At 46.8% G+C, this 25,222-nt stretch overlaps 1 protein-coding gene across 1 annotated transcript in view; it reads left to right on the forward strand.

Moving 5' to 3' along the window:
* The window catches only part of Sel1l3 (SEL1L family member 3), a 97,808-nt gene that overhangs the window by 29,999 nt on the left and 42,587 nt on the right, over positions 1 to 25,222 (forward strand). The window contains exons 7-11 of the mRNA XM_026403106.2: positions 5,791 to 5,923; positions 7,674 to 7,806; positions 9,290 to 9,430; positions 20,884 to 21,095; positions 22,862 to 23,041. Coding sequence (XP_026258891.2) covers positions 5,791 to 5,923; positions 7,674 to 7,806; positions 9,290 to 9,430; positions 20,884 to 21,095; positions 22,862 to 23,041 — 799 coding nt within the window. The remainder of the gene's footprint in view (positions 1 to 5,790; positions 5,924 to 7,673; positions 7,807 to 9,289; positions 9,431 to 20,883; positions 21,096 to 22,861; positions 23,042 to 25,222) is intronic.

Here is a 25,222-nt window from a genome sequence, read left to right on the forward strand (position 1 = left end):
AGGAGAGTTATACCTTTGCCTGCAAACAGAGGGTCCGAGAGGGTTTTGATAGTTGCAGGGAAGCATAGACAGAGAGGTGAAGAACGGCGGAAGCCTTAGGCACACCCCGGTGGGTTTGTGTCACAGGAGACAGTCCACAGACGGCAGGTTTCTTGTTACTCTAAATGGCGGTGGGCTTCTATGGTGAGTGTAAGAATAGACAGGACAGGAGGGTTCTCTCTGGAGAAACGGAGGTTCTGTAGCTCCTTTGGGAATCTCTCCTAGTGCAACGTTCTGTGAAGAAGATACTAGAAGTTCAGGGGTTCTGTTTCAGGGTGTGAAATCTAAAATAACAGCCTCTTTCCCCCCATCACCCACTCCAGCTGTAGGAAACCATTTGAATTTCACAGGTTCCTTTTCATTTTCCATGGAAGACCTTCTTTCCTCCCAAATCCCAGAAATGTGGAGGTGAACCGTGGGTAAATCATAGACAGATCTGGGCTGGGCCAGGGTGAGGCCTGTGAGGGATGAGCCTGGAGCATAGAGTCCCTAAGCGCTCAGCACCACGGCCGTCCGAGCCAGGTGCCCAGAGGGAGCGGGTTTAACAGCAGAGCTTTGTCTTCTCAGCTGCAGAGGCTGGAGGTCCAATCACAGGCTCAGTGAGGCCATGTCCCCGCCAAAGGTGCGAGGGAGCAATATGTTCTAAACCGTTCTCCCAGCTTCTGGTAACTCCTCGGTTTGCAGCAGTGTAACGACAGCCTTCACATGGCGCTCTCCCCACGTGCATGTCTATGTCCAAATGTCCCCCTTCAATAGATACCAGTCAAAAGGATCAGGGGCCACCTGCGTCCAGCATGACCTCATTTGAACTAGTTGCATCTGCAATGACCCTATTGCCAAATAAGGTACAGGTCTTCAGACTTTGAGGAGGGTCACAACGTGACTCGACAGTTATCATGACAAAACAACCCTTTAATACAATATTTTTTAAAAAATCAGAATGAAATCCAAGAAGCCATAATGAACCAAATATCAAAATTTTAAGTAAAGGGCCAATCTGATCATGAAGGATTTCAGGGATCAGGACTGGTTTTCAGTGCACGACAGGGCAACATCCCAGTTAAAGCATCAAACTAATCCTGATGTCGTAATAATAGCAGTGTCCAGACCTGAGCAGGCTACACCTCTACCTCCTCAGCCCTGATTGTGCCCTCGGGTGTCCAGAGCAGCTGGAGGGAGCAGGCCCCCAGGACATGCATGTCTCTCCTGGGGTTCCTCTGGTTATATGTTGGGGATCTTGTCCTTGCGGGAAAACCTGCTTTCAGGGTTGGCCAGGGCATGGACAGAAGATGAGATAGCTCAGCTTCCTGCCCACAGGTGCTCTGAGGAAGACCTTTAGCCCTGTGACATCCTTGTGACGTAAACAATGCTGGCTATCGTCCCATGAAGGTGGTGTAGGAAGACTATGGATGAAGCGCTCAGGAGTACAACGTTGTGCACAGATGAGGGCCATCAGTGACACCGGGTGATAGGCAACGGCCTCAGGCCTCTGGAGTGTTTCCTTCATTCAACACAGATTTACTGAGCATATACCATGTGCCAGACACAGTGCTCGATTCTGGAAATGCAACAATAAACAAAAAGAACAGAGTCCCTGCCTTCAGAGAGCTAAAGGAAATCTAGCAGGGGAGAGCGAGATTGAATAAATAAGTTTACAAATTAATTTAAAAGTACAAGTTGCAGTGGATGCTAGGAGGGAAACAAATAGGGTTAGCTGAGAGGATAACGAGGGGGTCAGAATTTAGACAGGGTGCTTGGGAAGTGATACTTTAGATGAGAATTACTCTCAGGGGTGAGAGGGCAGCTACTTCAATGCTCCAAGTTCCCCTACCCAAGAACCCTCTAGCCCATCTCTTTCCTGCCTCTGGGTGAGGCCCATCTAACAATATCAGCAATTCTTTCGGGCCACTGGTCCTCCGCAGTAATAAACTAGGGCACTCAGTGTCCAGATAAGAGTAAAGATAGTTTGCCATAATGTCTGAGGTTTTCGAAAGAGACTGGTTTGGGCTTTGGAACAGTCTAACTCAGCTATTATGTCAGTGAAATTGATGACCATCAAACAATGCACAGTACAAGAAATCTCTTGCAATCTTTGTGCAGACACTGAGAATTTCAGAGGAGAAAGATGTGGAAACATCAATATAGGGATGTAGATGGAGACCAAGCCAGACAGATCTCCTGATGGTTGATAATAATGACAATTTAAGAATTACAGTCCAGTGCCACAGTGACCAAGTAATTCTTTATTAGTTGAAAAACTCAGTTAAAGCAAAGATCCATAAAAGGATTGTTACCATAAACATGTTAGTCTAAAAAAAAAAAATGTGGTGGCCTTCCTTATCCAAGATTTTGCTTCCCATGTTTCATTTACCCATAATCAACTGAAGTCAGTTAAAATATTAAGTGGAAAATGCAGAAATAAACATTTTATGAGTTATAAGTTGCATGCCATTCTGAGTTGCATGATGAATTCCTGCACTGCCCTGCTTTGTCCCTCCTAGGACACAAATTACCCCTTTGTCCATGTTTCCATGTTGTATATGCTACCCTCCTGTTAGTCATCTAATATTTGGTTTTCAGATAAACTATCAAGGTATTGAAGTGCTTGTGTTCAAGTAATACCTATTTTACTTAATAATGGCCCTAGAGCACAACAGTAGTGATATTGGCAATTCAGAAATGCCAAAGAGAAGGCATAAAGTGCTTCCTTTAAATATCATTTTACATCATCACAAGAAGAGTAGGTACCATAAATACAGTAGTAAGGTATTTCGAGAGGGAGAGACCACATTCGCATGACTTCTATTACAAAAGTATATGTTACTGTACTTATTTTATCATTTATTATTAGTCTTTTGTAGTGTCTAATTTATAAATGGAACTTCATCCTAGGTATATAGGATGTGAGGGCAATAACACAGCATATATACATTTCAGTACTATCCGAGGTTTCAGTCATTTACTAGGAATCGTTGAATGTGTCCCCCATAGATACTGGGGGAGTACTAAATAAGTGTGTGTTCTTTTGCTTATTTTTCTAAATAGGGCCTTTCCTTTGACCTGAAAATTGTGATGTCTTTTTGGCATAGACAATGCCTAATATCTATTTCTTCCAAATGAAAAGAAACAAAGATACTTGTGAAATAATTAGACCCAAACCCTTCCCAATTCTTCCGCTTCTTTCCCCAAGCTTTCTGTAACCTCTATCTACAGACTCTACCAAAACATTCAACTTAGTTTTAATAAAAGGAACCACCCTTTCTTCTTCGCTCCTGTTTTATTGGATACCAGATTGAAGTCAATAGTAAATGATTAGGACCACAGATTCGCCATTGACTGGCTTGAGAGTCCACATTTCGTACTAAAAAGGCAGCTCAAAAGGAGCAGAAGTCCAGCAGAGGACAAGGTCAACTATAATAACTGTGGCTGGTAGTGTGGTGCCTGCTATGTTCACTGCTCTAAATGTTTTGTTCCTGTATTTAAGGTTGAGCAAATTCCTCCTAATCTGAACGTCAGAAACCCAAAATGACCTCAAATCTGAAAATTTTTAAGCATCACACCAGATTTTTGAACATTTTAGATGTTCAAAAAATTTCCTCTGTGAGAACATTTTGGATTTTAGATTTTCAGGTTAAAGATGCTTAACTGGTAAAGTCTATGTAATTATTCCAAAATCCAAAAAACTCCAAAATCTGAAACATTTTCATTCCCAAGCATTTTGGATAAGGGACATGCAACCTGTCGTTCATTTATCCCTCACAACAACCATATAGGTAGGTATTACTACTGTTCCCATTTTTTAAAACCTGAAGGCTCCGGAGAATGGCGTCTAGTAAGGGAGCATCCAGCTTGTCGTGGGCTTTAGTTGGTCGGTTTGACAGGAGTGGAGACCGCAGGTAGGCTTGTGAGTTGGTGAAGTAGAGGTCACTTAGAAAACTTCAAGAAACATTGCTTCCAGCTGTCGAGTGCTGGTGTAGTCTCCTGGGAACTGTTGAAATATTCAAGTCTTACCAAGGTCTTGGAAAACAGGGTCAATTCCCAGTCTCAGAGTTGATAACTTCGTGTTCTCTCCTGGAAAAGGGGGAAGAGACCTTCATCTCCTCACAGTCCTTCAAGGCCGAGATTCCAAAAGGACAAATACCAGGAGATAAAGCCCTTCTTTCCCATTTGGGTTGTGTTTGCATAAAGCTAATTAATTTCCGAGCGCTCGCTCCTGCTGTTGTCGGTGGATGTCTGGGGAGCTCGCGAGTTGCTTCACCCCAACCTGCTTCCTCTCCAGCCAGATGCACCTGCTAGGAGTTGCTTCTTTGCGGAGAGGCAGGCAGTCCATCTCCTGTCCTGGAATGACCCTGGGTGGCCGGCTTCTTGATCCCTCTGTGGGTAGCTGGCGCTGTGGCCCAGTCCTCTGCTCCCTGGCTCCTGGCAGTCTGCCTGGCATTCTGCTGTCTCCCTGGTGCCCCCACCTGCCCTCTGTGCTCCTTGGCCCTGTCCTCTCTCGACTCTCACCCCACCCCCACGGTTCACATATGCTCCCGTCACACCTCGGCCTATCATTCCTGCTTTAATTTTCAAATAGGTAATAAATGCACATGGTTAAGGACATTAAAACAACAACAACCACAAAAAACCCTAACATTTATATGAAAATACGGTTAAATGTCTTGCTCCCATACACCCCACCCCCTCTCCTCATAGACTTTTTTTTTTTTTTTTTTTTTTTTTTAAAGAGAGAGTGAGAGAGGAGAGAGAGAGAGAGAGAGAATTTTTAATATTTATTTATTTTTTAGTTCTCGGCGGACACAACATCTTTGTTGGTATGTGGTGCTGAGGATCGAACCCGGGCCGCACGCATGCCAGGCGAGCGCGCTACCGCTTGAGCCACATCCCCAGCCCCTCCTCATAGACTTTTAATGGTTTCTTGTCTCCAAGTACAGATTTCATGCAAATAAAAAAAAATCTACTCTCTTTTGTGGGTACATACCATACAGTGTTCTGCACTTTTCCCCCCCTTAATATATTTTGGCGATCTCTCGGGTCCTTTCATACCTTTTGTAAGCTGCATTGTAAATAAAGCTCCCGGGTTGGATGGGCCAGTGATGGACACCCGGGGTTTCCCAGTATGAGCAATATAAGCTGTACTGCGAGGAATTCGTCACACTTTATACAGGCCACCCATGTCTTCCTTCATTGTGTCTCTGATGCTTCAGACCTTTCAGGGCAAGGTGGACCTGTGACACATCACTTGGGCTGAATTCTTGTCCTTGGCCAAGCCTTTGACCTTGCCGTGGTCTGCACTTTACCTTTCCCACACAACCAGCTTCTATTTATTCCACAAGTTCCCCCCTCCTTGCAGAGCAAAATATTTCCAATTAAGAGCAACAATTTCAAATAATTCCATCGATTGCAAACCATATCGCCAATACCAACAGTCATGTACTGTACCGCAGGTGGGGCACTCTGGTAGACACTTGACATCTTTACCTAATCTGACAATCCAATAGATCAGGTACTATCATTTTATAAAAGAAAACAGTCTCAGAGAGGTTAGGTGACTGGACCAGTCACATACCTGGTAAGTAGCAGGATTGGAATGTAGCCCAAGCCTTCCTGACCCAGGTGGTCTTGTCTGCTGAAACCCGGAAGTGACAGGCTTGTGGCAATTTGGGTTAAGTTAAGGAGGGTCAATGAAAGTCTCTTTAAATAACCTGGTTCCTGTCCAGGGCTCTCTCAGTCCTTTCTGTTCTTCTCCAGCTTCCGAGAGGATTTCCATTACAATGACACAGCTGGGTACTTCATTATTGGAGGGAGCAGGTACGTGGCTGGCATCGAAGGATTCTTTGGACCCCTGAAGTACTATCGCCTCCACAGTCTGCAGCCAGCACAGGTGAGCCCCGCACCTAGATGTTTGCAGTGGGCTTGGGTAGTAGGTGTGCCTTCAGGAACACAGGACCCAGTGTAAACAAAAGATTTACCCCAGCTGGACATCAAGCATAATTAATATCAGGTCCCCCCCCCCAGCCAGCCAATGCGATAATAGATTTCTGTTAATGTTCGGTTCATTTAGCACTCATAAAATGGAAACCATTTACTTCCTCTGTTTTAATAACTACTAGCTTAATTATAGAGTAGATTTTTATCAGGCTGTTGCCTATCCAGTGATTACGCTAATGAAAGGAGAGATTCTTAGTTATTTGGTAAAGCTTCTCTTACACGCTATTATTTAAAGTATCAGAAGACGAGAGGCTCCAGCAAATTAAAATCCTGGAACCACGAGTTGCTCTCTGCAGAAGCACAGGCGTGGGTTTGCGGGGGGTCCAGGGGCTGTTAGCTCTGTTTGTACAGAGGGAAGAGGGCTCTGCATTCCCAGTGAAGTCTCCTGCACCAGGCTCTCACATCCAAACCCACCACAAAGGAGACCCCCAGCTGGGCTGAGGGTCAAGGGCTTCCTATGCAGAGCCCTCATAACAGTTAGCTTCTTGGCAGTGTGGAAGAGATCAGGAGCCCCACGTGATACCTGAAAGAGGAACATTCTCTCCGTCCCTTGCCTGCAGAGAGTTTGTTCTGGAGAAAGCAGGACTCACTAGACAAAATCCTAATTAGGAAAATGGAAAGCTGTACCGCCCATGGGTATGTCACAGAGCTGCTATTGAGAGATCTCTATGAAAATGAAGAAGGGAAATTTGTTTATTCACTGTACAATAAATACTGCCTGTCTGTGATGTAACAGGCTCTGGGCTGAGTACTAGGGCAAGCAAGGTGGATTCAGAGAGCAGCTTTCAATTGTTTTTGAAGGTAGTTGATTTAGTATCATTAATACCACATACCATATGAGCGTATATATATTCACACACAAAACTGAGACAAAAATTTTACTAAGGGTTCTTACCCTTGCTCTGTTCAGTGTACTCTGATATTTTGTATTTTACTTTATAAAAACAAAACACTATCCAACAACCGGTTACAAAGCACTAACATCGATTTATGACCCTCGACTGGGTCCAAACCTGTGTTTTGAAACACACTGAGTTCAGATAAGTCGCCTGATCCTGACAAGCTCCCTTTCTGGAGCTTCGATTGGTAAGTCCCAAAAGAACTCAAGACTGGTTTCATTCATTGTGAGCACAGCTCTGGGCGCCCTGAGGCAGGGGCTGTGCCTCTGCCCACCAGTGACCGTGGTGGGGAGGGCTGCCAGGGAAGCCTGTCCCCATGGCACAGACTTGCATCCAGCTCTTGGAGCCATGCAGGAGATGAGAGAGGGGGTCCCAGGCAGCTGGCAAGGCATGGGTAGAACCCGCAGCCCTTGGTGAGAATCGCAGGTGGGGAGAAATGGGATGTTCTAGGGAGCGCAGGCTAGGGGTTGGGGGGAAGGGGGCGGAGCCTGGTCTCTAGGAAACCTTACATTTAAAAAGCTCTGCAGAGGGAAACATGAGCCCCAAAGAAGCCAGAACTGGCATGGCCTTGAACTAATACTAAGAACCTTGGTTTACAAATCCAGAGTGGAGGATACGTGCACAAGCAAGCCGGCTGGGGGCGTCAATGGGAGATGAAGTGAGCCTTAACACACCCTTGCGGACCTCGGTCAATGAGTATTTGACGACAATGGCTGTTCATTTGGTTTTCTTGCCTTCTCCTAGATCTTTAATCCCCTCCTCGAGAAGCAACTTGCTGAACAAATCAAGTTATATTATGAACGGTGTGCCGAGGTTCAAGAAATCGTATCTGTGTATACATCTGCCGCACAGTCCGGAGGTGACAGAGAAGAGGCATGTGAGTACTGAGGATCAGGAGGGCTGCCTGAAGCTTTGTGCATTTGGATTAACACAGGGAGCTTCTCCCGGACGGGGCTAAAATACAGCACCTATGACTTGGCTCCAATACCAGTGGGGACAAGTGCACATTTGAGCCTCCATAGAGGGAGGAGAGTGAGAGTCTGCATGCGACCTGGATTCCAGAAAGACCAAAACATGGCTCACAGCTGCCTCCACACCTCATCTTATTTAAGAATACAAATGAGAGTGTTTTGAGCCTTGTGTGGCATTATCCCTATCCATGATGCCAGGCTGAAAAAAAATAAGAACGAATTGGAAAATAAATTAACCATTAGAAATGTTTTCTCATCAGTGCACTTTTGTCTTAGGCTATTAATATCTGAATAATAGCTTTCATATATTTGAACATTGACTTTGTTGTTTGGGGCTCAGTTTTATTATTGTTTTTTTTTTTTAAATCCTTACAACTAATTCCGGGTAATATGGGAAATTTTTGACAGAAGGAATGAATTTGAAATAGACAGCTTTCGTGTGTGGTCATATGTGCCCAGACCCCCTCCACTCATCCGGGATGCTGATCAAACGTGGTCCAGTCCTGTCTCTAGTGTTCCAGCTTGGATTTGGCACTGACACGTTTCTCTGTGCTGTAGATCTTCCTGTTCGATAGGGTGGCACTAGAGTTAGTCACATATGTTCCTTCTGGAAGAGAAATTCCTGTGGGTCTCTGCCATCAGCAAACAGGAATTGAGTATTTCAGTCCTGCCTACGTGTCTCACCATCCCTAGAGCAGAATACCCCATTCCAGGCCCTGGGGGTGGAGGGCCACATGTGTCCATCACAGCCCAGTCCCCTAGTCCCCTTGAGTTTACACAGGCTTAGGGACACCCACAGGTAAGTGTGCAAGGGTAGAACTGCAGCTCCGTTCAGGAAGAGGCTCTTCTGGGCCCACAGCTGGGCTCACCGCTCAGCTGTCTAGAAAATGTGACGTGGTCAGCAGAGAGGCTGACCAGGGGCACGGTAATGTGGCAAACAGGAGAGAAACTGATCTGGGCAACTTCCGTGATATCAGGAGAGAGTCGGAGAGCCAGACTGTCGTGCCTGTCTGTTGGGTGGCATTAGGGAGGTTTTCTTAACGTCTTCAACTGCCTCACCCCCGGGGGCGGGGGGTCCTTGGGCTATTTTCTCCAACTCATACGCCCACAAAAATGGCCTAGATATTGGCCTCCGGGGGCCCAGCCAGAGGCCAGCTGCTCATTCCGTAGAATTATTCAACAGCCATCAGCGGCTCTGGCACGTTTCCCTTGGACTCAGCTCTGAATATTGACCCTAAGCAAAGGAAGCGTGTCCAATTTCAGATCCCTAAAGGACCCAGCCAACATCCGGGAATGTTAGGTCTGACCTCTTATTCCTGGCTCCCGGGTCTTAGAGGGGCGAAGGCTTGGCCTCTCTGAGGGGTGTGGTCTCTTGTGCTTCTGTTGCAGGTGACCTCCACAACTCCTACCTGGACCTCAGGCGCAGGTACGGGAGGCCCTCGACGTGCAGAGCCTTCCCCTGGGAGAAGGAGCTGAAAGACAAGCACCCCAGCTTGTTCCAGGCCTTGCTGGAGATGGATTTGTTGGCCGGTAATGGAGCTTTTGCCTGAGCTTGGGCTGCTGGCTAGAGAGGCTCCCTGTTTTTCTGTTTCTCTCAACCTCTTTGGTGATTTATGCCTCAATGTTATTTTTAACCCTAGTGTTCTAGTTTAATTTCAAATTTAAATTCTGCCCTTGTATGTCCACCACTCTCAATATATCTGTGCATATTTCCAACTCCACACACAAAAACTTAAATTTAGGAATTGCCTGAGCAATTCTTTAAAGCCAAGGCCACAAATGCACAGCCTGTGTGGCTGGAGCCGGCTCCCACATGGAGTTGGTTTGCAAAGTACCTTTTTGCGGATTAAAAAAAAAAAAATTGATTATCAGTATCTAAAAACTTGTAGGAAAAAAATGCACATTTCTAGCTTTTTATGGAAACATTCAAAGATCTGGTAATCCTCACCCTTCACTCCTATAGGCCATGATCCTGGAGGTGGGGCGTGGCCAGGGCCTGGTCTGACCATCCTGGGCCCCTTTTCTCTATTTCTCCCCTCCTGCCTCCTACACGCAGGGGTCTGACCTGCCTGGGCCCTTAGGCATTTAGATTTGGGACTTGTGATTTGAACTCCACTTTAAACATCATCTCAGGAATTTGCAGATCCTTTCTAAATGCTGCAAAGCTTCTCTTTAGGCCCATAGCTATTTTGATTTGCTCAGTTAATTAAACACACACTGTAGGGTCACAAGGGAACTTAAAACCGTGGCTGTTAGGAAGAGGAGATGAAGCTTGAGAGGCTCAGCCAGGGGAAGGGGAGACCGAGGGTGAAGGGTAACTGTCCTGGTGGTAAGGGGTCACCAAGGTGAAGTTCCTGCTTGAAGGTGATCTAGAAACCAGCCTCCTAAGAATGACCGTGTCCAGTGGCATAGTTTTTCTTTGCAGATGGTGACTCTGATGTCCTGGAAAATTTTGAGCTGGATGGGATTTTTCTCTTTCATTCTTTCAAGACTTACTGAGTGACTCCCTGGTTACTTGGCCACCTTCAGAGATAAGTGAAATGACACAAGGTCCCTGCCTTGGAGGGACAGACTTGAAAGGAAAGGGAAAGTGTAACACATGTTAATAAAAGCACAAAGAAGGGAGTGGTCATTTCTAGCCAGGAAGGCCCAGGTTTGCCAGGAAGGCTTCCTGGAGAAGGCGACCTTGGGACTGATTCTTGAAAGGTCATAGGTGTCTTCCGGAGTGGGTGTTGGAGACCAAAGACAGCAGAGAGGGGAGGGCAGCACAGCAAGTTGAACGCAGCAGGAAGGGCTGGAGAGGCCCGAGGAGCCCTGGAGAGGGACACCAGCCTGAAGGGGTTTGGCTTTTCCTTGTAGGTGACCAGAGGCGTTCAAGCAGTGGGCAGATGTATCAGATGGGGCTTTTTGAGGTCTCTCTGGTGGCAGTGGGGGAGAGAGAGGTGAGCTAGAGGAGTGTGGGCCAGAAGTGGGGAGAGGATGGCCGTGGTCCAGGCAGAGAGGACACAGGCTTGGGCGGGACAGAGTGACGGAGACAGAGCTAAAGGACCTGAAGAGAGTGGCCCCGAAGGATCTGTGGCTGCAGGGATGTGGGCAGGGAGGACAAGAAGCCGAGAGGCTGTGTTACATCCTGTGACAGCGTGGCCTCCAGCCATGGTGCCAATACTCACTAATCGTGTGCTCTTGGCAAGGGACTTAATTTCTCTGAATCTCAGTGTCATCATCTGCAAAATGGGTGATAGTAGCCTTTGTCTCCTGGTGTTGGGTTCAGTGAGTTGATATCTGACTAAAATGCTGGGGACAGTCCCAGCACACAGGAGGCCCCTCAGAGGCGGCGCTTCTCAAACTCAGTGCTACCGACTAGACGTTTTGCACCAGAGGATTCTTTGTTTGGGGACCTCTCGTGTGCACTGTAGGGTATGCAGCTGTGTTTCTGGTTTCCACAGGGTTTCCCCCATCATCCCCTCATCTCCAAAAGTGTCTCCAGACATTGCCAAATCCAGATGCCCCCAGGAGGCCAAAGCACCTCTGGCTGAGAACCGCAGTGTCAGTGTCACTGCTGTGGTTTTCCTGGTGGCCTGGACCGTGGTAGGGCTGCCCCTGCTCTTTCCCCAAGACAGACCCGCGGGAGTCGAGGTGCTTGTTGACCGTTGACTAATCGAGGCTAAATGAGCTATGACCACATCCACCTCCAAATTGTTTTTATGAGATTTCCGATCATTTTTGAATGTCGTGTTGCTTGTTGGGAATGGGAGTGAATCATTTTCACAATACATTCTTTTTTAAGAAAATACTCTTGATAAAAATGTTTTCACATTATTTTTTTTTTTTTTTACAGCTCAAAGTTTTGTTTATGAGAAGTGAGGGCTATTTTATTCTCCATGGAGGCCTGGATATGGAATCTGGGTAAAAACTCAAATCCGGAGCTCTCTAGTCACAAGACTTCCTGATGTAGGTGCTGCATCCAGTCAGGCTGGGTTTGGCTTTGGAGCTCCAGTGCCGGGTGGCCACCGTAGGATCCACCGTGTGTGCCAAACCCGTCAGTCAGGTGCTTCTGGGGCCAAATTAGAACAGCATCAAGGAGTGTACATACCCCCTGGCCCTGCTGTGTCTCCCTCCCCTGCCAAGGCCTCCGCCTCCCTGGGCCGTGCAGCCACCGGCTTGTCTCAGCCTTGCCCTGGTGGCCTGGGAGCAGGGGGCAGGGGAGCGGAGAAGGCCCCATTCTTCCCTCAGTGCCTGCCTTTCTGGGTCACGTTGGAAGGACTGGGGTGCCTCCTGCAGAGGCCAGGCCCACGCTCCTTCCCATTCATCTCTCTCACTAGCACAGTGACACTGCTTGGGGCTATAAGAGCATCTTCCAGCTCACCCAGGAGAGATTGGTGTCATACATTGTACCCAGCTTCCTAACAAGACTGAAAAATAGGTAGAAAATTTGATTTTGCAAGTTGAGGGTAAAAGTGGGTTTACACTTTTAACATACATTTTATAAAAGAATAATAGTAAGACAGGCGTGACCGTCTGCTCCTGGTCTCTCAAAGACCCTTCCTTCCAAGGGCATAGTGTCGGGCTGGCCCTGGCCTGCCTCAGACCACTCTAGGTCCTGTTCTCTGCTGCTGTCCTGACCTGTCCTGTCCTGCTGATTAACAGACTTTATTAGAACATCCTTTTGCCATAGTTGGAATGTGGTTTGTCCTCTAAGGTGCATGTGTCAGAAGCCTGGTTTCTAGCATGGCCATGTGGGAGGTGAGGAAAGCTCTAAGAGGTGGGGCCCAGTGGGAGGTCCTAAGGTCATTGCAGGGACTGACCTTGGAAGGTATTAAGGTCATTGCCATGGGACCCCTGAGCTCTTGAGAAAGTAAGTTACGAGTAAGTCTAACTCCTGACCCATTCTCTGGCTTCCTGTTGGTGATGTGCTATCCCTGTCTCTCATATTCCAACCCATCTGATGCCGGTACCATGCCTTGAACCACCAGAACTCTGAACTAAACCAAACCTCTTTCCTTATGAAGTTAGCCTTCCTTAGGTATTTGGTTATAGTAACACCAAACAGACTAATGCATTCACATTGCATTTTCATACCTGAGACAAGTTCTGAGAACAGACAGGAGCATCGGAGTGCAGTGCCTGGAATTTTTGCTGTAGGAGCTGAATAGAAAGATGAACATCTAAGTGGGCTCTTAAGTCACTCCCAATATTTCATTCATTCATTCACTAAAGAAATATTGACTGAGTGCCCCCTGTGAGCCAAGATGCAACAAAATCCATGCTTTGAGCTAGAGTGAGTTAGGCCAAATATAAAGAAAACATCAACTCCTTTGATTCCCCCAGGGGAATTAATTCGTGGAATTATTTTTCCCGGATTTTTTTTTTAACAGATAGGATGGTAGGAGATGATGCTGGTCTGTTATTTCTGATTCCTTAGGAGGGAATCATCTCTTTCTTGGCAGCATCTCCCCGTATACATGGCCGACACTCCAGTTCCAGGCTGCTACACACACACGCACGTGGCAGACTTGAAAGCGATTTCCCCCCACACTGTGTGATTTTAGTTGGATCATCTGCTCTCTGTCTAAGCCAACAGCATACTTCAAAGGACCGCAGGGGTGGAGTGGCCCGGCTTCAGCTCCATTAACAAGCATGGAGAATGGCCTCCACCCCCAAGCCAGCGAGAGCAGCAGGGACAGCGCCTCCCAGGTGCTCCCAGAATACCTGGATCCCCCCCAAACTGGGAGAATCGCCAGGTATTTACACCTCTGCTCCTGAGGGCGGTAGTTGCGTGCTGAAGTTTTAATGGTGGTAAATACACTTAAGTTACCTTTTTAAATCCAGTGCAGTAGCATTAAGTGTGTCCACACTGCCTTGCCATGCGTCTCTAATTCTTTGATTCTTTGAAAACTGGAATTCTATCCATGCCCGGGAAACCACCATCCCGCTCTCTGTTCCCAAAAGTCCAACAACGTCCCGTAGCTCCCCTAAGTAGAGGGGCACCGTTTTTATGTTTCAGTGGCTGGCTTGTTTCACTTAGCACAACGTCCTCGCCCACTGTAGCGCCTATCAGAATTCCCTTCCCTTTCACACCCTGCGTGCCATGTTCCATTCTGGGCATGCGGCACGTTCCGTTCACTTATTCTTCTAGGATGGACCCTTGGGTTTTATCTACCTCTTGGCTCTCGGGACTAATGCTGAACAGGGGAGTACAGATGTCTCTCTTCAAAGACGTTTTGCTCTCAGTTTTTGGGGGGATGCATCTAGAAGCAGAGGGGCTGCATCATGTGGCAATTCTGTTGAGAAACCTCCATGCTGTTCTGCAGCCGGTCCAGCATTTTCTGTTCCCACCAGCGGTTCTCCAGGCTTCCGGTTTCTCCATATCCTCGCCAACACTTGTTGTCTTCCATCCTCATAGGTGTGATGTGTCTTCCATTTTTGTGCAACAGTTTCACAGTAGTTTCATGGGAATTAGGAATGGAAGGCTTTTAGAGGTGATTCGTGTCTATGAAAGAGCTTCCTGGAGGGAAAGTCCCCTGTGGGCCCGAGGAGAGTCTGCCTCGACTAGAACTGTTGGAGTCTGTGTGTCGCTGCCACCTACTCAGCTGCAGACCCGTTGAGGGCAGCACGGCAGGTGGAGGTGTCCAGGTTGTCCTTTTAATTCTCCACCTGCAAAGGTGCTGGGCGTACATTAGCAGCTCGTGGAATCCATCCTTCTTCCTTGTGACCCCGCACAGCACACTGGGCCCACATCCTCTTCAGAGAGCCACCGCACCCTCCCATGCCTCTGCTTGCTCACCTGGTACGCTGCCTTCCTGTCCCAGCTCGGGTACCCCCCATCATGTTTTCTGTCTCCCAGGCCCCCAGCTCCTCCGCCCTTGCCCCGCTGGATGTTTCGTATGTATCCCTTTAAAGTAACCATCTCCCCACCTGATGGTCGATGTGTCTGATTCCACACTAGAACTTAGAGTCCTCAGATCTGGAACCGTTTGCAGGTTCTCTAGGGTTTTTCGAAGACCCTCACCTCCGTAAGCCTTTGTGGAGCAGCAGTGCCCTCCCCAAGGCACAGGGAACCTCAGTGTGTGTGCTGTGCTCCAGACGTCTTTGCGTGGCCAGTGAGTCACTGAAGGATGAAGAATGTGCCTTCCGGGAGACACAGGTTCAAGGTCTACATCGACTGTGCGTGGCTCCATTCCAGACCGATAGAGCACACTGGGCTGCCCTCCTTCCTGCATTTCCCCCATTTCTTCCACCTTTCCTGAGCCTGTTCCAGAGCTCTGTTTCCCAGCTCTGGCCGGGCCCTGTTTGCCAGCTTTCCACGGTCAACCAAAGTAGACAGACTCTTTCTCGGGTCTTTGCACACCCATTTTTAAAAGAATTCCAGAAATGTGGCCCTCATGGTTTTGGCTTTCCTGTTGTCTATAATCCGTGTCTGAGATAGACAGGTGTCCAGGGTAGAAGAGCCCGTGGTGCATACAAACTCCATCTGGGAGCCATGTCTTGGGTTCTCCCAGCACCGAGGTAGGCCCCACGGCAGCTGCAGTGAACAGCAGAGCCAGCCCCCACGCAGCTCTCTCTGCCAAGTGCCAGGGCTGCCGAGGGGAAGACGCTACAGGTTGACAGCTGATGGACCGACCTGGTAGAGAACACAGCTGTTCCCATGTGCTCCCACTCTGAGGTGTAACAGGACGTGCTCCTCACCTCCCAGCAATGCCAAGCCTCTGAATTAAAGATGGCTGTGCTCCTTGGGCTCCCAGCAGCAGTGCCTATAGATGGGTCCTGAGACCTTCGGGCCCCTGAGGTTCCAGAGCCGGTGCTTTGCATCCTGATATCTTAGCTTGGAATGGGGAATTCTCCTGTGCGGCTCTGTCTTCACGTTCAATCTGTCCAGGCTCTGGGGTGTCATCCAACAAGAGACCCCTGATCAGGACTTCCAGGGGCGTTTGGATCAGTCAACCTGTGCCATGTTTCCTGGGGAGCTTTTGATTCTCTAGTAAAATGGCTCCTGCCAGGGCCTAGGAATCGTCCTATGAGCCTGTGGGTTTTTCTAGTGCTGGTACAGGCGTGTTTAGTATGAATGCTTTTTCATTATTTAAGAGTTGTGCTGGCTACTTCTTTCACTCTCCTGTCACACTTTTCTTGTCAAACTGAACTGTTTGAATTCAAAACCCCTTTCAGCTCACATCCCGGAAAGCGAGGCTGGAGGGAGGTTGCAGGAATGGCGATGGCGAGGGAGCTGGAGACCTCGGCAGGCACAGGGAGCAGGCGGGAAGGACTCAGGCTCAGGTGCAGGCAGGCAGGCGGGGTCCAGGGTTCTAAGCAGATGACATGAAGCAGGGAGGGATGCGGAGGAAGACAGGGGAGATGGACAGCATGTCTCTGGGGTCATCTGCCCTCGTTCCTGGGTACCTTGGAGCTGGTGCCTGTGGCTACAGGAAGTCCAAGATCTGCCAATAAATGGTTCTCTGGGGGGAGACCAGGCCTGAGGCTGGGCTCTTTTCCCAGGGAGGACACCATCTGCCTGGTTCTTTGGGGGCCACTGCTGCCTCCTGCCCCAGGCTTTGGAGTGCTGATGGAGGGAAGAGGTGCCCCCACATGAGGTGCCCAGTAGTTACCGGCTTCACTAGCAAAACGCTACTTTGTTTTCCATTTCATTTTTCGCCAAGGACCGCAGCATTTATTTGGAGACCCTATAATGCAAGCATGGATGTGTTCAAAATGCAATGATGTTGTGGAATAACACCAGGACACTGTTTTCTTTTAAGGGCAGTTTCACTTGTGTTTGTTGAAGAACCAGCATCTTTATTATTTTTTTAAAGCATACATATTTTTTTTTTCGTTTTTAAAAAATACACGGAGGTGGGGGGGGGACACAAAGAATGAGCTCTGACTTTCCAACCCAGAGAATAACCTGAAAGGAGAGAGAGACAGAGATGGAGGAAGAAAGGAGGACAAGGAGAGAGGGACAGAGGGAGATTACTCGTGTGAGATCAGGAAGTTTACACAGTGCTGAAAGGTACCAGAGAGAGAGATAAACCAGCCCCTAAAGCTTGGGGAGCCCCTGGGGCTCACTGCATCAGAATGCAAACCAGGGACGCGCTGTGTGTTTCAATCAGTAAACTTGATGAACACTCCTTCTAATGGCTTAGTGACATTCTCTCCTTTTCCTTTTTTTCTATCTTTCGAACTTCTACTTTGGATGCAGTGTGCCTTTCGGAAGCTTGAAACTAAAAATGACTTTCCTATTGATGTCCCTGTCCCTCTCACAGGAAACGAGGGTGCCTTTCTCCTTCTGAATTCTCAATCAGATGCTGGCTCCAGCTCCAGGGCCTTCGGCAAGTGGCCACCTTCTCATAGTTTGCTTCTTGCCTCTTCTAATGATGAGCACACAAATCGGGACCTTATGCCATTATTGTCAAAAAGAAAAAAAAGGGGGAGGGCAAAATAAATGATGCTGTGCCCCTTGGAAAATACTAGAGGTGAACTCAAGGTGGCTGTGACTTTTGTCCCTTTGCTTCTAGTACAGGGAGACAGAGCATGGGGGAATGGCTCCTTCTATGTGGTTTGTTTGTTTCTTTGTTACCCCCATTAATCTCTATAAACAAGGCATGTTTTAGTTGCAGATCCGCTAAAAAAAAAAAAAATGCATATGCTAAACCAGATGGGTGAAATTAACAGTTTCATTAAACTGACTTTAAAATCGCCAGTTTCACAATATCACCAAAGACATCACAGCTTTGATTTTCGGCAACAGTTGGAACTTAAACTTTAACAAATGTGTGAAATGAGCAATTTTACCTTAGAATTATTAGTTTCTATTATAGTCACTGGTGCAGAAAGTTGTTTAGATTCTTATGCAGACAAAAAGTGATTGCAATATTTTGGGGGGAGTTAAGAATTATAATATACAAAAGAAATAATGGAGCCCTTACAATCAGCCCATGTTTCAGTTTGCAAAGTTTTTCTGTGCTGAGGTTTTTCACTGAGCGCTGTGAAGGATTTGATTTGGTTCCTTATTTTCCAGGGATCCCAGGTACCTGGGCAGCCCTGTTAATGATTTCTGGAGTTCCAAGCCAGGGGTCAGCAGGGCAAGTGTTTTATGTGGAGCTTCATTTGTTTAGAGTCTCTTCCCTCCTCTGAGCCCACAAAGCTCAGATCTGTGTGTACTCAGGCAAAACCCATCTTCTTAGGTAGGCATTTGGCAAAGCAGGTGAGGCAGGAATGAATCGTTAACAAAATGTTAATGCTGCTTTGCTGAGATTGTGCACAGAGGGGCACCTGAAATGAGAACATATTTAAAAGTAAATATATGAATAAGTAGCAGTAGAATTTATGCTGCAACCCTGTCTGAACGCTACGGTGCATATTGAATCCAGAGGAGAAGGCAGCTAATGGTCGAGGAGGGTGGGATTCCTACCTCAACTACACAAAGAAAATCCAAAACAAGATCCCCAGACTCCTGATGGGAAAGGCTGTTATCATTCAGATATATCCCAACAGGCGAACGCAGGCGAACGAGGATGTCCACCGCCATGCTGTTGCTCAGAGCAAGACCACTGGAAGCAGCACAAGAGTCTAAAAATAGACAACTGCTTGGGAAATGGTACAGCTCCAAATGCAAGACAGTTGCCCCTCTGTGCCTATGGGTTCGGCATCTGCAGCTTGATCCATGCACCCACAAAATTAAGAATAGAAGGCTGGGGAAGTAGCTTGGTGTAAAGCACTTGCCTAACATGCATGCATAAGGCCCTGGGTTCTATCCTCCAGCATTGAGTGGGTGGTAAAAAGGGCCTCAGGAAAGAATAATAATAAACACAGACATTTCTTCCTTGTCATTAGTCCTTAAACAATACAGAGTAACCACTATTTACATAGCATTTACATTGTATTAGGTATTATAAGTAATCCTAAAATGATTAAAAACGCACAGGAAGAGGTTGTAGGTTAAAGGCAGACACAGACCACTTTGTATGTGGGACTTGGGCCCCCAAGAATTTTAGTACCTGCAGAAGTCCTGGAAGCAGTCACCCGTGGTGAGCACGGGATGACTGTTCTATTGAGACATTAGAAAAAATGAGCTTCTGACCACTGTATAATAATAATGTAGAGTTCGTTTTTTTAAAAAAAGTTGGAATTCATAATAGCATAATATGCCATTTTGGGAAAGAAAATGTATATGAATGTATGTAAATGAATGTATGTATGAATTATTGTATATGCTAAAAGGAAATGTCTCAAAGCATGCATACCAAGCTTTTATCTTCACTGTTAAAGAAAGACTGGGGAAGAGGGCACTTCTGTTTTTATTTTGTACAAATCTGCATGGTTTGATTTTTCTCGCAAAAAGCAGCTATTAAAAAAAGATGTAGGAAATGGGGCGACTGTTTGTTCAGTAAGATAATTTTTTTCAGCCTTTTATGTTCTGGGTGCTTGGGATCAAGGGAGACAAAGCACAGCGGTGGAGGGGGGACACCACAGCCTGAGGTATTGCCAGTGCAGGTCCATTGTCCCCTCTCAGGGACAGCCGGCCCACCCTGCCCACGGGGACCAGCATCAGCTCGTAAACAATGTATCAGCTTTCACAGTGTCACCCTGGACCTTGCTGATTCTGACCTCTGCTTTGAGCATAGACCTCTGCAAGGGAGTGGCCCAGAAATAAACCCCATGCCAAGCCTTCCCATGGGGCACCTCTGCCCGTTCCCTGATGGAGGGCTGAGAAGAGGGGGGTCTCTTGCTGCCTTCTGAAACTTGCTTTTTAATAACACTTTTATTTTAGAGAGGATGAAGAAAATAAAAATGTTGAATGTAACAGTTCTTAGGAAGGTGAAATTTTAGTCTTGACATTTAGCTTCACATTCAGGTTGACATTATTTACATGTAATTAAGTCCTAAGTTATACGTACATAACATCTGGGCAATCCTACGTTACCTTTGTAACATGGCATCTGGAATAGTGCCTTACCTGCCCTAGAAAGGACGTATTTGTTGGCTGATTAATGTGGATTGATTTTAGAAGACTCTAACAGTTACATTATACGACCTTCAGACTTGCTCATTTGGGCTTCGATGCTGTTCTGCTTGTAGATTTAGGGGAGAATTCTATAAAATGAAGCATCATGGCTCGGGGCAGTTGAGTGACATGTCTCTATTCACAGTGACAAGTTGCTGCCTGTCTGTCAGGGGGTGAATGCAGCAGATTGACTGAGAATTCAGGCCTTAGCGGCCTGCAAAGCTGGGTTCAAGGGTGGGCTCAACCTCAGTCTCTTGGTAACTTTAGACAAGTTACTAGACCAAGCAACTAGTGTCTTATATGCCCAAGTCCCAGATACAAATGGTCACGTTCACTTCTCTAGGCCTCAGTGTTCTTGGGAGCCTTGTTCCAGAGAAAACCCAGGAGGCTAATAATAGCACAGACCTCCTAAGGTTGTAGGGATCCAGTGACAATCTGCACAGGACACAGGACACACCTCTCTGCTGGCAGGCTAGAAGTCCCCCATCAAAGTTGTCCGTTGTTTTGGGTTCAGAGACCCACAAGAGGAACCGGAGGCCAAAAGCAGGCAGGAGGTGTCAAAATCAGGTTCATTGGCTCAGATTTTTAGAGCAATTCCTAAGAACTATTTCTGGGATAAAACACATTCTTCTTCAGAGAGTTTTAGAAGGAAAGCGTCTCTGTGGCAGTTGCAGTGGTCCTGATTGGGTGGTGAATTATACCGGCTAAATTACCCTCTTGAGGCCCTCGCTCAGCTCTGTGAGGCCCATCCTTTCCCCCGGAGACTAGGCTGTCATTTAGTGCCAAAGAAAAAGCTATTTACAGAACGACGCCCGGGCATCCCTAAAGGGTTTCATTTACCTCCCTGGAAGGTGGTATATTTCAAGATACTGTGGAACCCGCCATATCGATAACTCAGGTGATTTAATTGGTTTTTCTCTCTTCTTTCTAAGGCCCTGTTGCTCCCATGGTAATTAATCCCGTGTGCTGTGAATTGTGTTATTTACAGGGCCAAGGAGCCAGAGCGAGTCTGTGTTAGAAATCGGTAGGAGGATATTCGAGAAGGCTGTAAAGAGACTCTCCAGCTCTGATGGTCTTCACCAAATTAGCTCGGTCGCCCCCTTTCTGATGGATTCCAGCTGCTGCGGATACCATAAAGCATCCTACTACCTCGCAGTCTTCTATGAAACTGGATTAAGTGTGCCTCGGGACCAGCTGCAGGTGAGCATCTCGTGGGTTCCAGGAGCATCGGCCACCTGTGTTGTGTCTGCAGAACAGCACCCTGGCCAGAACTGGACGTGTCACACTTCCTTGGAGTCCTTTAAAGATCTTTACGCCCAGAGAAGGGTCTTGGGGCTGCGTAAACACGGGATACCCTGCTTTCAGGGAGTGGAAAAGGGCCCTTTGTGTCATTCTGCACACAGCGCTGGGAGCACGCTGATCCGTGCTTTCCAGAATCCCATTCCTTCAAAAAACAGTGTCCTCTTCCCCATGAGCGTGACTAGTCTGAGGGTGAGACCATTATCCCATATTCCTTCTCTGCTAAGAGAAGTCATTTGGGTCTCTAAGCAAAGCATTGTCACATCCAGCTTTCTACCATCAAAATAAATGCCATCCCAGACAGTTTTGTTTGGGGTTTTGAATCCAAATTGATTATGCAACTTGCCTAACATTTAAAGTCACATTTTCATAAGTGTATTAGTCAGGGTTCTCCAGAGAAACAGAACCAATGGGATTATATATATAGGAAGAGATTTATCATGAAGAATTGGCTCATATTGGCTGGTGGTATATTTCCAGCCTGAGCCTGAAGGCCAGAGCGGACTAGGGATGCTGATGGTGTAAATTCCAGTTCAAGGACAGGAAAAGCCCAATGTCCCAGCTCACACAGACAGGCAGGAAGCAAAAAGAGACAATTCCTCTTCCTCTGCCTTTTGGTTTTATTTAGGATCTCCAGGGATTGGATGAGGACCACCCACACTGGGAGGCCATCTGCTGTGCTCAGTCCACCGCAGTGCTAATCTCTGGAAACACCCTCAGACACACCCAGAAATAACCTATAAACCGGGACCCCATTGCTTGGACAAATTGACAGATAAAATCCATCATCACAAAAATATGTGACTGAGTCTAGGGCACGCCGATAGTCCCAGCTACTCAGGAGGCTGAAACGGGAGGATAGAGTTTGAGGTCAGCCTCAGCAATACAGAGAGATCTCAAAAACGGAAAGAGAGAGAGAGAGAGAGAGAGAGAGAGAGAGAGAGAGAGAGAGAGAGAGAGAGAAATTAAGAAAGAGCGCTAAATGCTCCCTGGTCACCTTTAATCTTCATGTTGGCACACGTGATTGTCCCTGATCTGGGGAAACCCATCCTCTTACACACGCCCAGACGGCCCCTTGTTCCTTTTCAGTGACTCGTTTGCAATGCCTCTGGTTTATAGATGCTCCTGATCAATAGGATATTTCCCTGAGTCCCTGAAGCCGTCCCCACAAAGGTGGACGAGTGTAGAAAATTCTAGCTTTCTCTGTGCCACTCAGTGGCTGGGTGCTCTACCTTGCTAGGTCTCCATCTCCTCCAATAGGAAATGACCTTGTTGGGCCAGCCAGCCTATCAAGACACTCTGAGAGTGTGAGCTGGTGTGTGTGCCCACATTCAGAGCCTGTGTTCACAGAGAATGCAGCTGAAGCAGCACAGGGGTCTTTAGACCAGTTGGCTGAGAGGCAAAAAAAAAGTCCTGAGGGAATTCAGGAAGGTCCCCATTTCTCATTTTAAGATACTAGATGTTAGGAAGGATGACAGCTGGGGATTTGTAAGCCATAAGAGGTCTGGGTTAGTTGATTTACTAGAGATGGACTTTTTTCAAAGGCAAGTTCACAATTTCTGAAGTGGCAGGATCCTATATAGGGATTGAGCTGGATGACCTTTCAGTGTTAGGATTTTATAAGCCTGTCCTCAATCTTGTGAACACTTTGCCAATTTCCCTAACAGGGCATGCTGTATAGCTTGGTTGGAGGCCAGGGCAGCGAGAGACTGTCTGCAATGAATCTTGGGTACAAGCACTACCAGGGTATTGACAGCTACCCCCTGGACTGGGAACTGTCGTATGCCTACTACAGCAATATCGCCACGAAGACGCCCCTTGACCAGCACACGCTGCAAGGAGACCAGGTACCTGGGGTGGGTGGAAATGTGAGGGAGCTGTTTACCAGGGTTTCTGAACTCTCTATAAAGGGTTTTTTTTTTTTTTTTTTTTTTTTGTCTCAGAGGGTGAGCGAGCATGATCAAATGAAGAGAGAGGCTTTCTTGCCCTCTCTAGTTTACATTTTCTGACTCTGTTCTCAGGTTGTATAGTCCCGCGTCCCTACACAGAAAACTTTCCATGAGTGGGTATGTTCAGGGGAGATTTGGCCCCGGACAGATTTGGATTTTGCAAAAACAAACAAAAAAAAGTGCATTAGGAGCATAAGCCTTTTGTCTTTCTTCCAAAACTGTGCAATGGCAAGGTCTGGAGATGTTAGGGAGGACTGAGTCCAACTGTGAGAGGCACTAATCTCCCGGGGTGCTTATCAATAATGCAGTGAGCAAGCCGGGACTACGATACACAGACGTCAGTGCCACACCCGGCCAGGCTCCCAGTGCTACACACTTGAGAAATTGTCCGTCTCCATCACGTGAACCTCCTTGGCCCCGTGCTCCTGGGTGACCGTCTACAGCAGGGTGATGTTTGATGACTTTGTCCTGGTCTAAGGACTAGATGAGGGGCACCAACTCCAGCCCCTCATTTTGCAGGCTTCCAAATCTTACTGACTCATTGGGCAAAGAAATCAGTGGCTCACATCTGCCAAAACCAAACAAAGCCACATGTTAGATTAGACTGACAGAGGGATCATCTCTAGACCTAACAGGCTCAAAGTAGTAAGGGACAAAAGGAGAGCTCCGGCCTGATGACACCAGCCTGCGTCATGGGACAGCAGACAGGAGGTTGGCTTCAGGGTCACAGCACATGAGCTGCTCGAGTTGGGAAGTGTGATATTTTTTTTTTTTCTCTAAAGGGCCAGATAGTAAATATTTTCGACTTTACCTGGACAGTCCTTGCAATTACTCTACTCTGCCGCAGGAATATGAAACAGAACAGGGTGCCTGGGCTTGTGCAGGCAGGGATGGTACATAACCGTGTGGCAGGATTTGGCTGTGATCTGTGTCATAACTTGCTTTTCCCCTGCTTGGTGAGCAGGCCTGAGGGTCAGGATTGCGAATCTTGGGCTAGTGGGTGATTGAGAATCAGAACACTGGGTCCCCAGCTGCGCGGCTGGATTGTACCAGAAATCCAAAGTGCAAAAAAATGCATGCTTTGATATTTGGGAATGGATGGTTTTCGTAAAAGAAATCCATAGAGGCCACTGTACGGTTATGAAATAAACAACTCAAAGATATGTGCTGTCAGTGAACATTAAACGTGAGTGAAGCTGTAACCACCAAAGCCCGTCTATGGAGACATTTTAATTCCTTTAGAAAATGATTCCTGCTGAATCAACTCACACCCCCTTATTATTTATACTGAATATTCTTTAAGTGTACATAAACCATGTGCAAAATTTGACCTCCGTTCAATAAGAATTAACTTATTAATAAAGTATCTTAAAAGAATCACCCTGAAAAAAGACATTTTTACAAAACCAGGCTCCAAAAATAACATTTCCTTTGTCTTTCCATAGAGCCAGGATGTGTTAATAGTGCCCTATATGTCTCATGTTATACTTTTTTTAATATTATACTTTAAAGAATTCTAATTCAGCATAAATTAGCAACGGGAAATGGTATGTTGCTAACAAGCTCCTTTTCTTTTGAAGATTTGGCATATGAAATGTTATGATTATGAAAGAAAATGTTTAATTGGTTAGAACCAGAGAAAAGATCCATCTTGCAGCTGAAAAGTCGTATGATTAAGGATCTCAGATAGGAATTATACACTTAGAAGAGTTGTGTCATAGCTCATTTTCTTAAGAATGTGTAATTAATGGCTTCTTGAGAATTTAAGCAGGTGTCATACATTGATTTAAATGTCCTTTTGTTGAGACATCTATTAATTCACCAGCATAATGTAGCAAATGAGGATCTATAGAAAGCCAGACCTCTAATTAACAAACCAAGGATCTGTCAATAACTCCCTCCTTGATTCTTGTTTCATTTTCTCTTTTATGTAATGTGTGGTTCACATCATTTCATCTTCTTTATTAGGGCTCTCGCTCCATGTCACTTCTTTATGATTTAGTGGGACTCGGCTTCAGATTAAACAGAAAGAACATGGCTAGTGTTTCTGTTTGTTTGCTTTTGTGGCTCACGACACAT

This window comes from Urocitellus parryii, chromosome 10 (genome assembly GCF_045843805.1).
Source record: "Urocitellus parryii isolate mUroPar1 chromosome 10, mUroPar1.hap1, whole genome shotgun sequence".
NCBI lineage: Eukaryota > Metazoa > Chordata > Mammalia > Rodentia > Sciuridae > Urocitellus > Urocitellus parryii.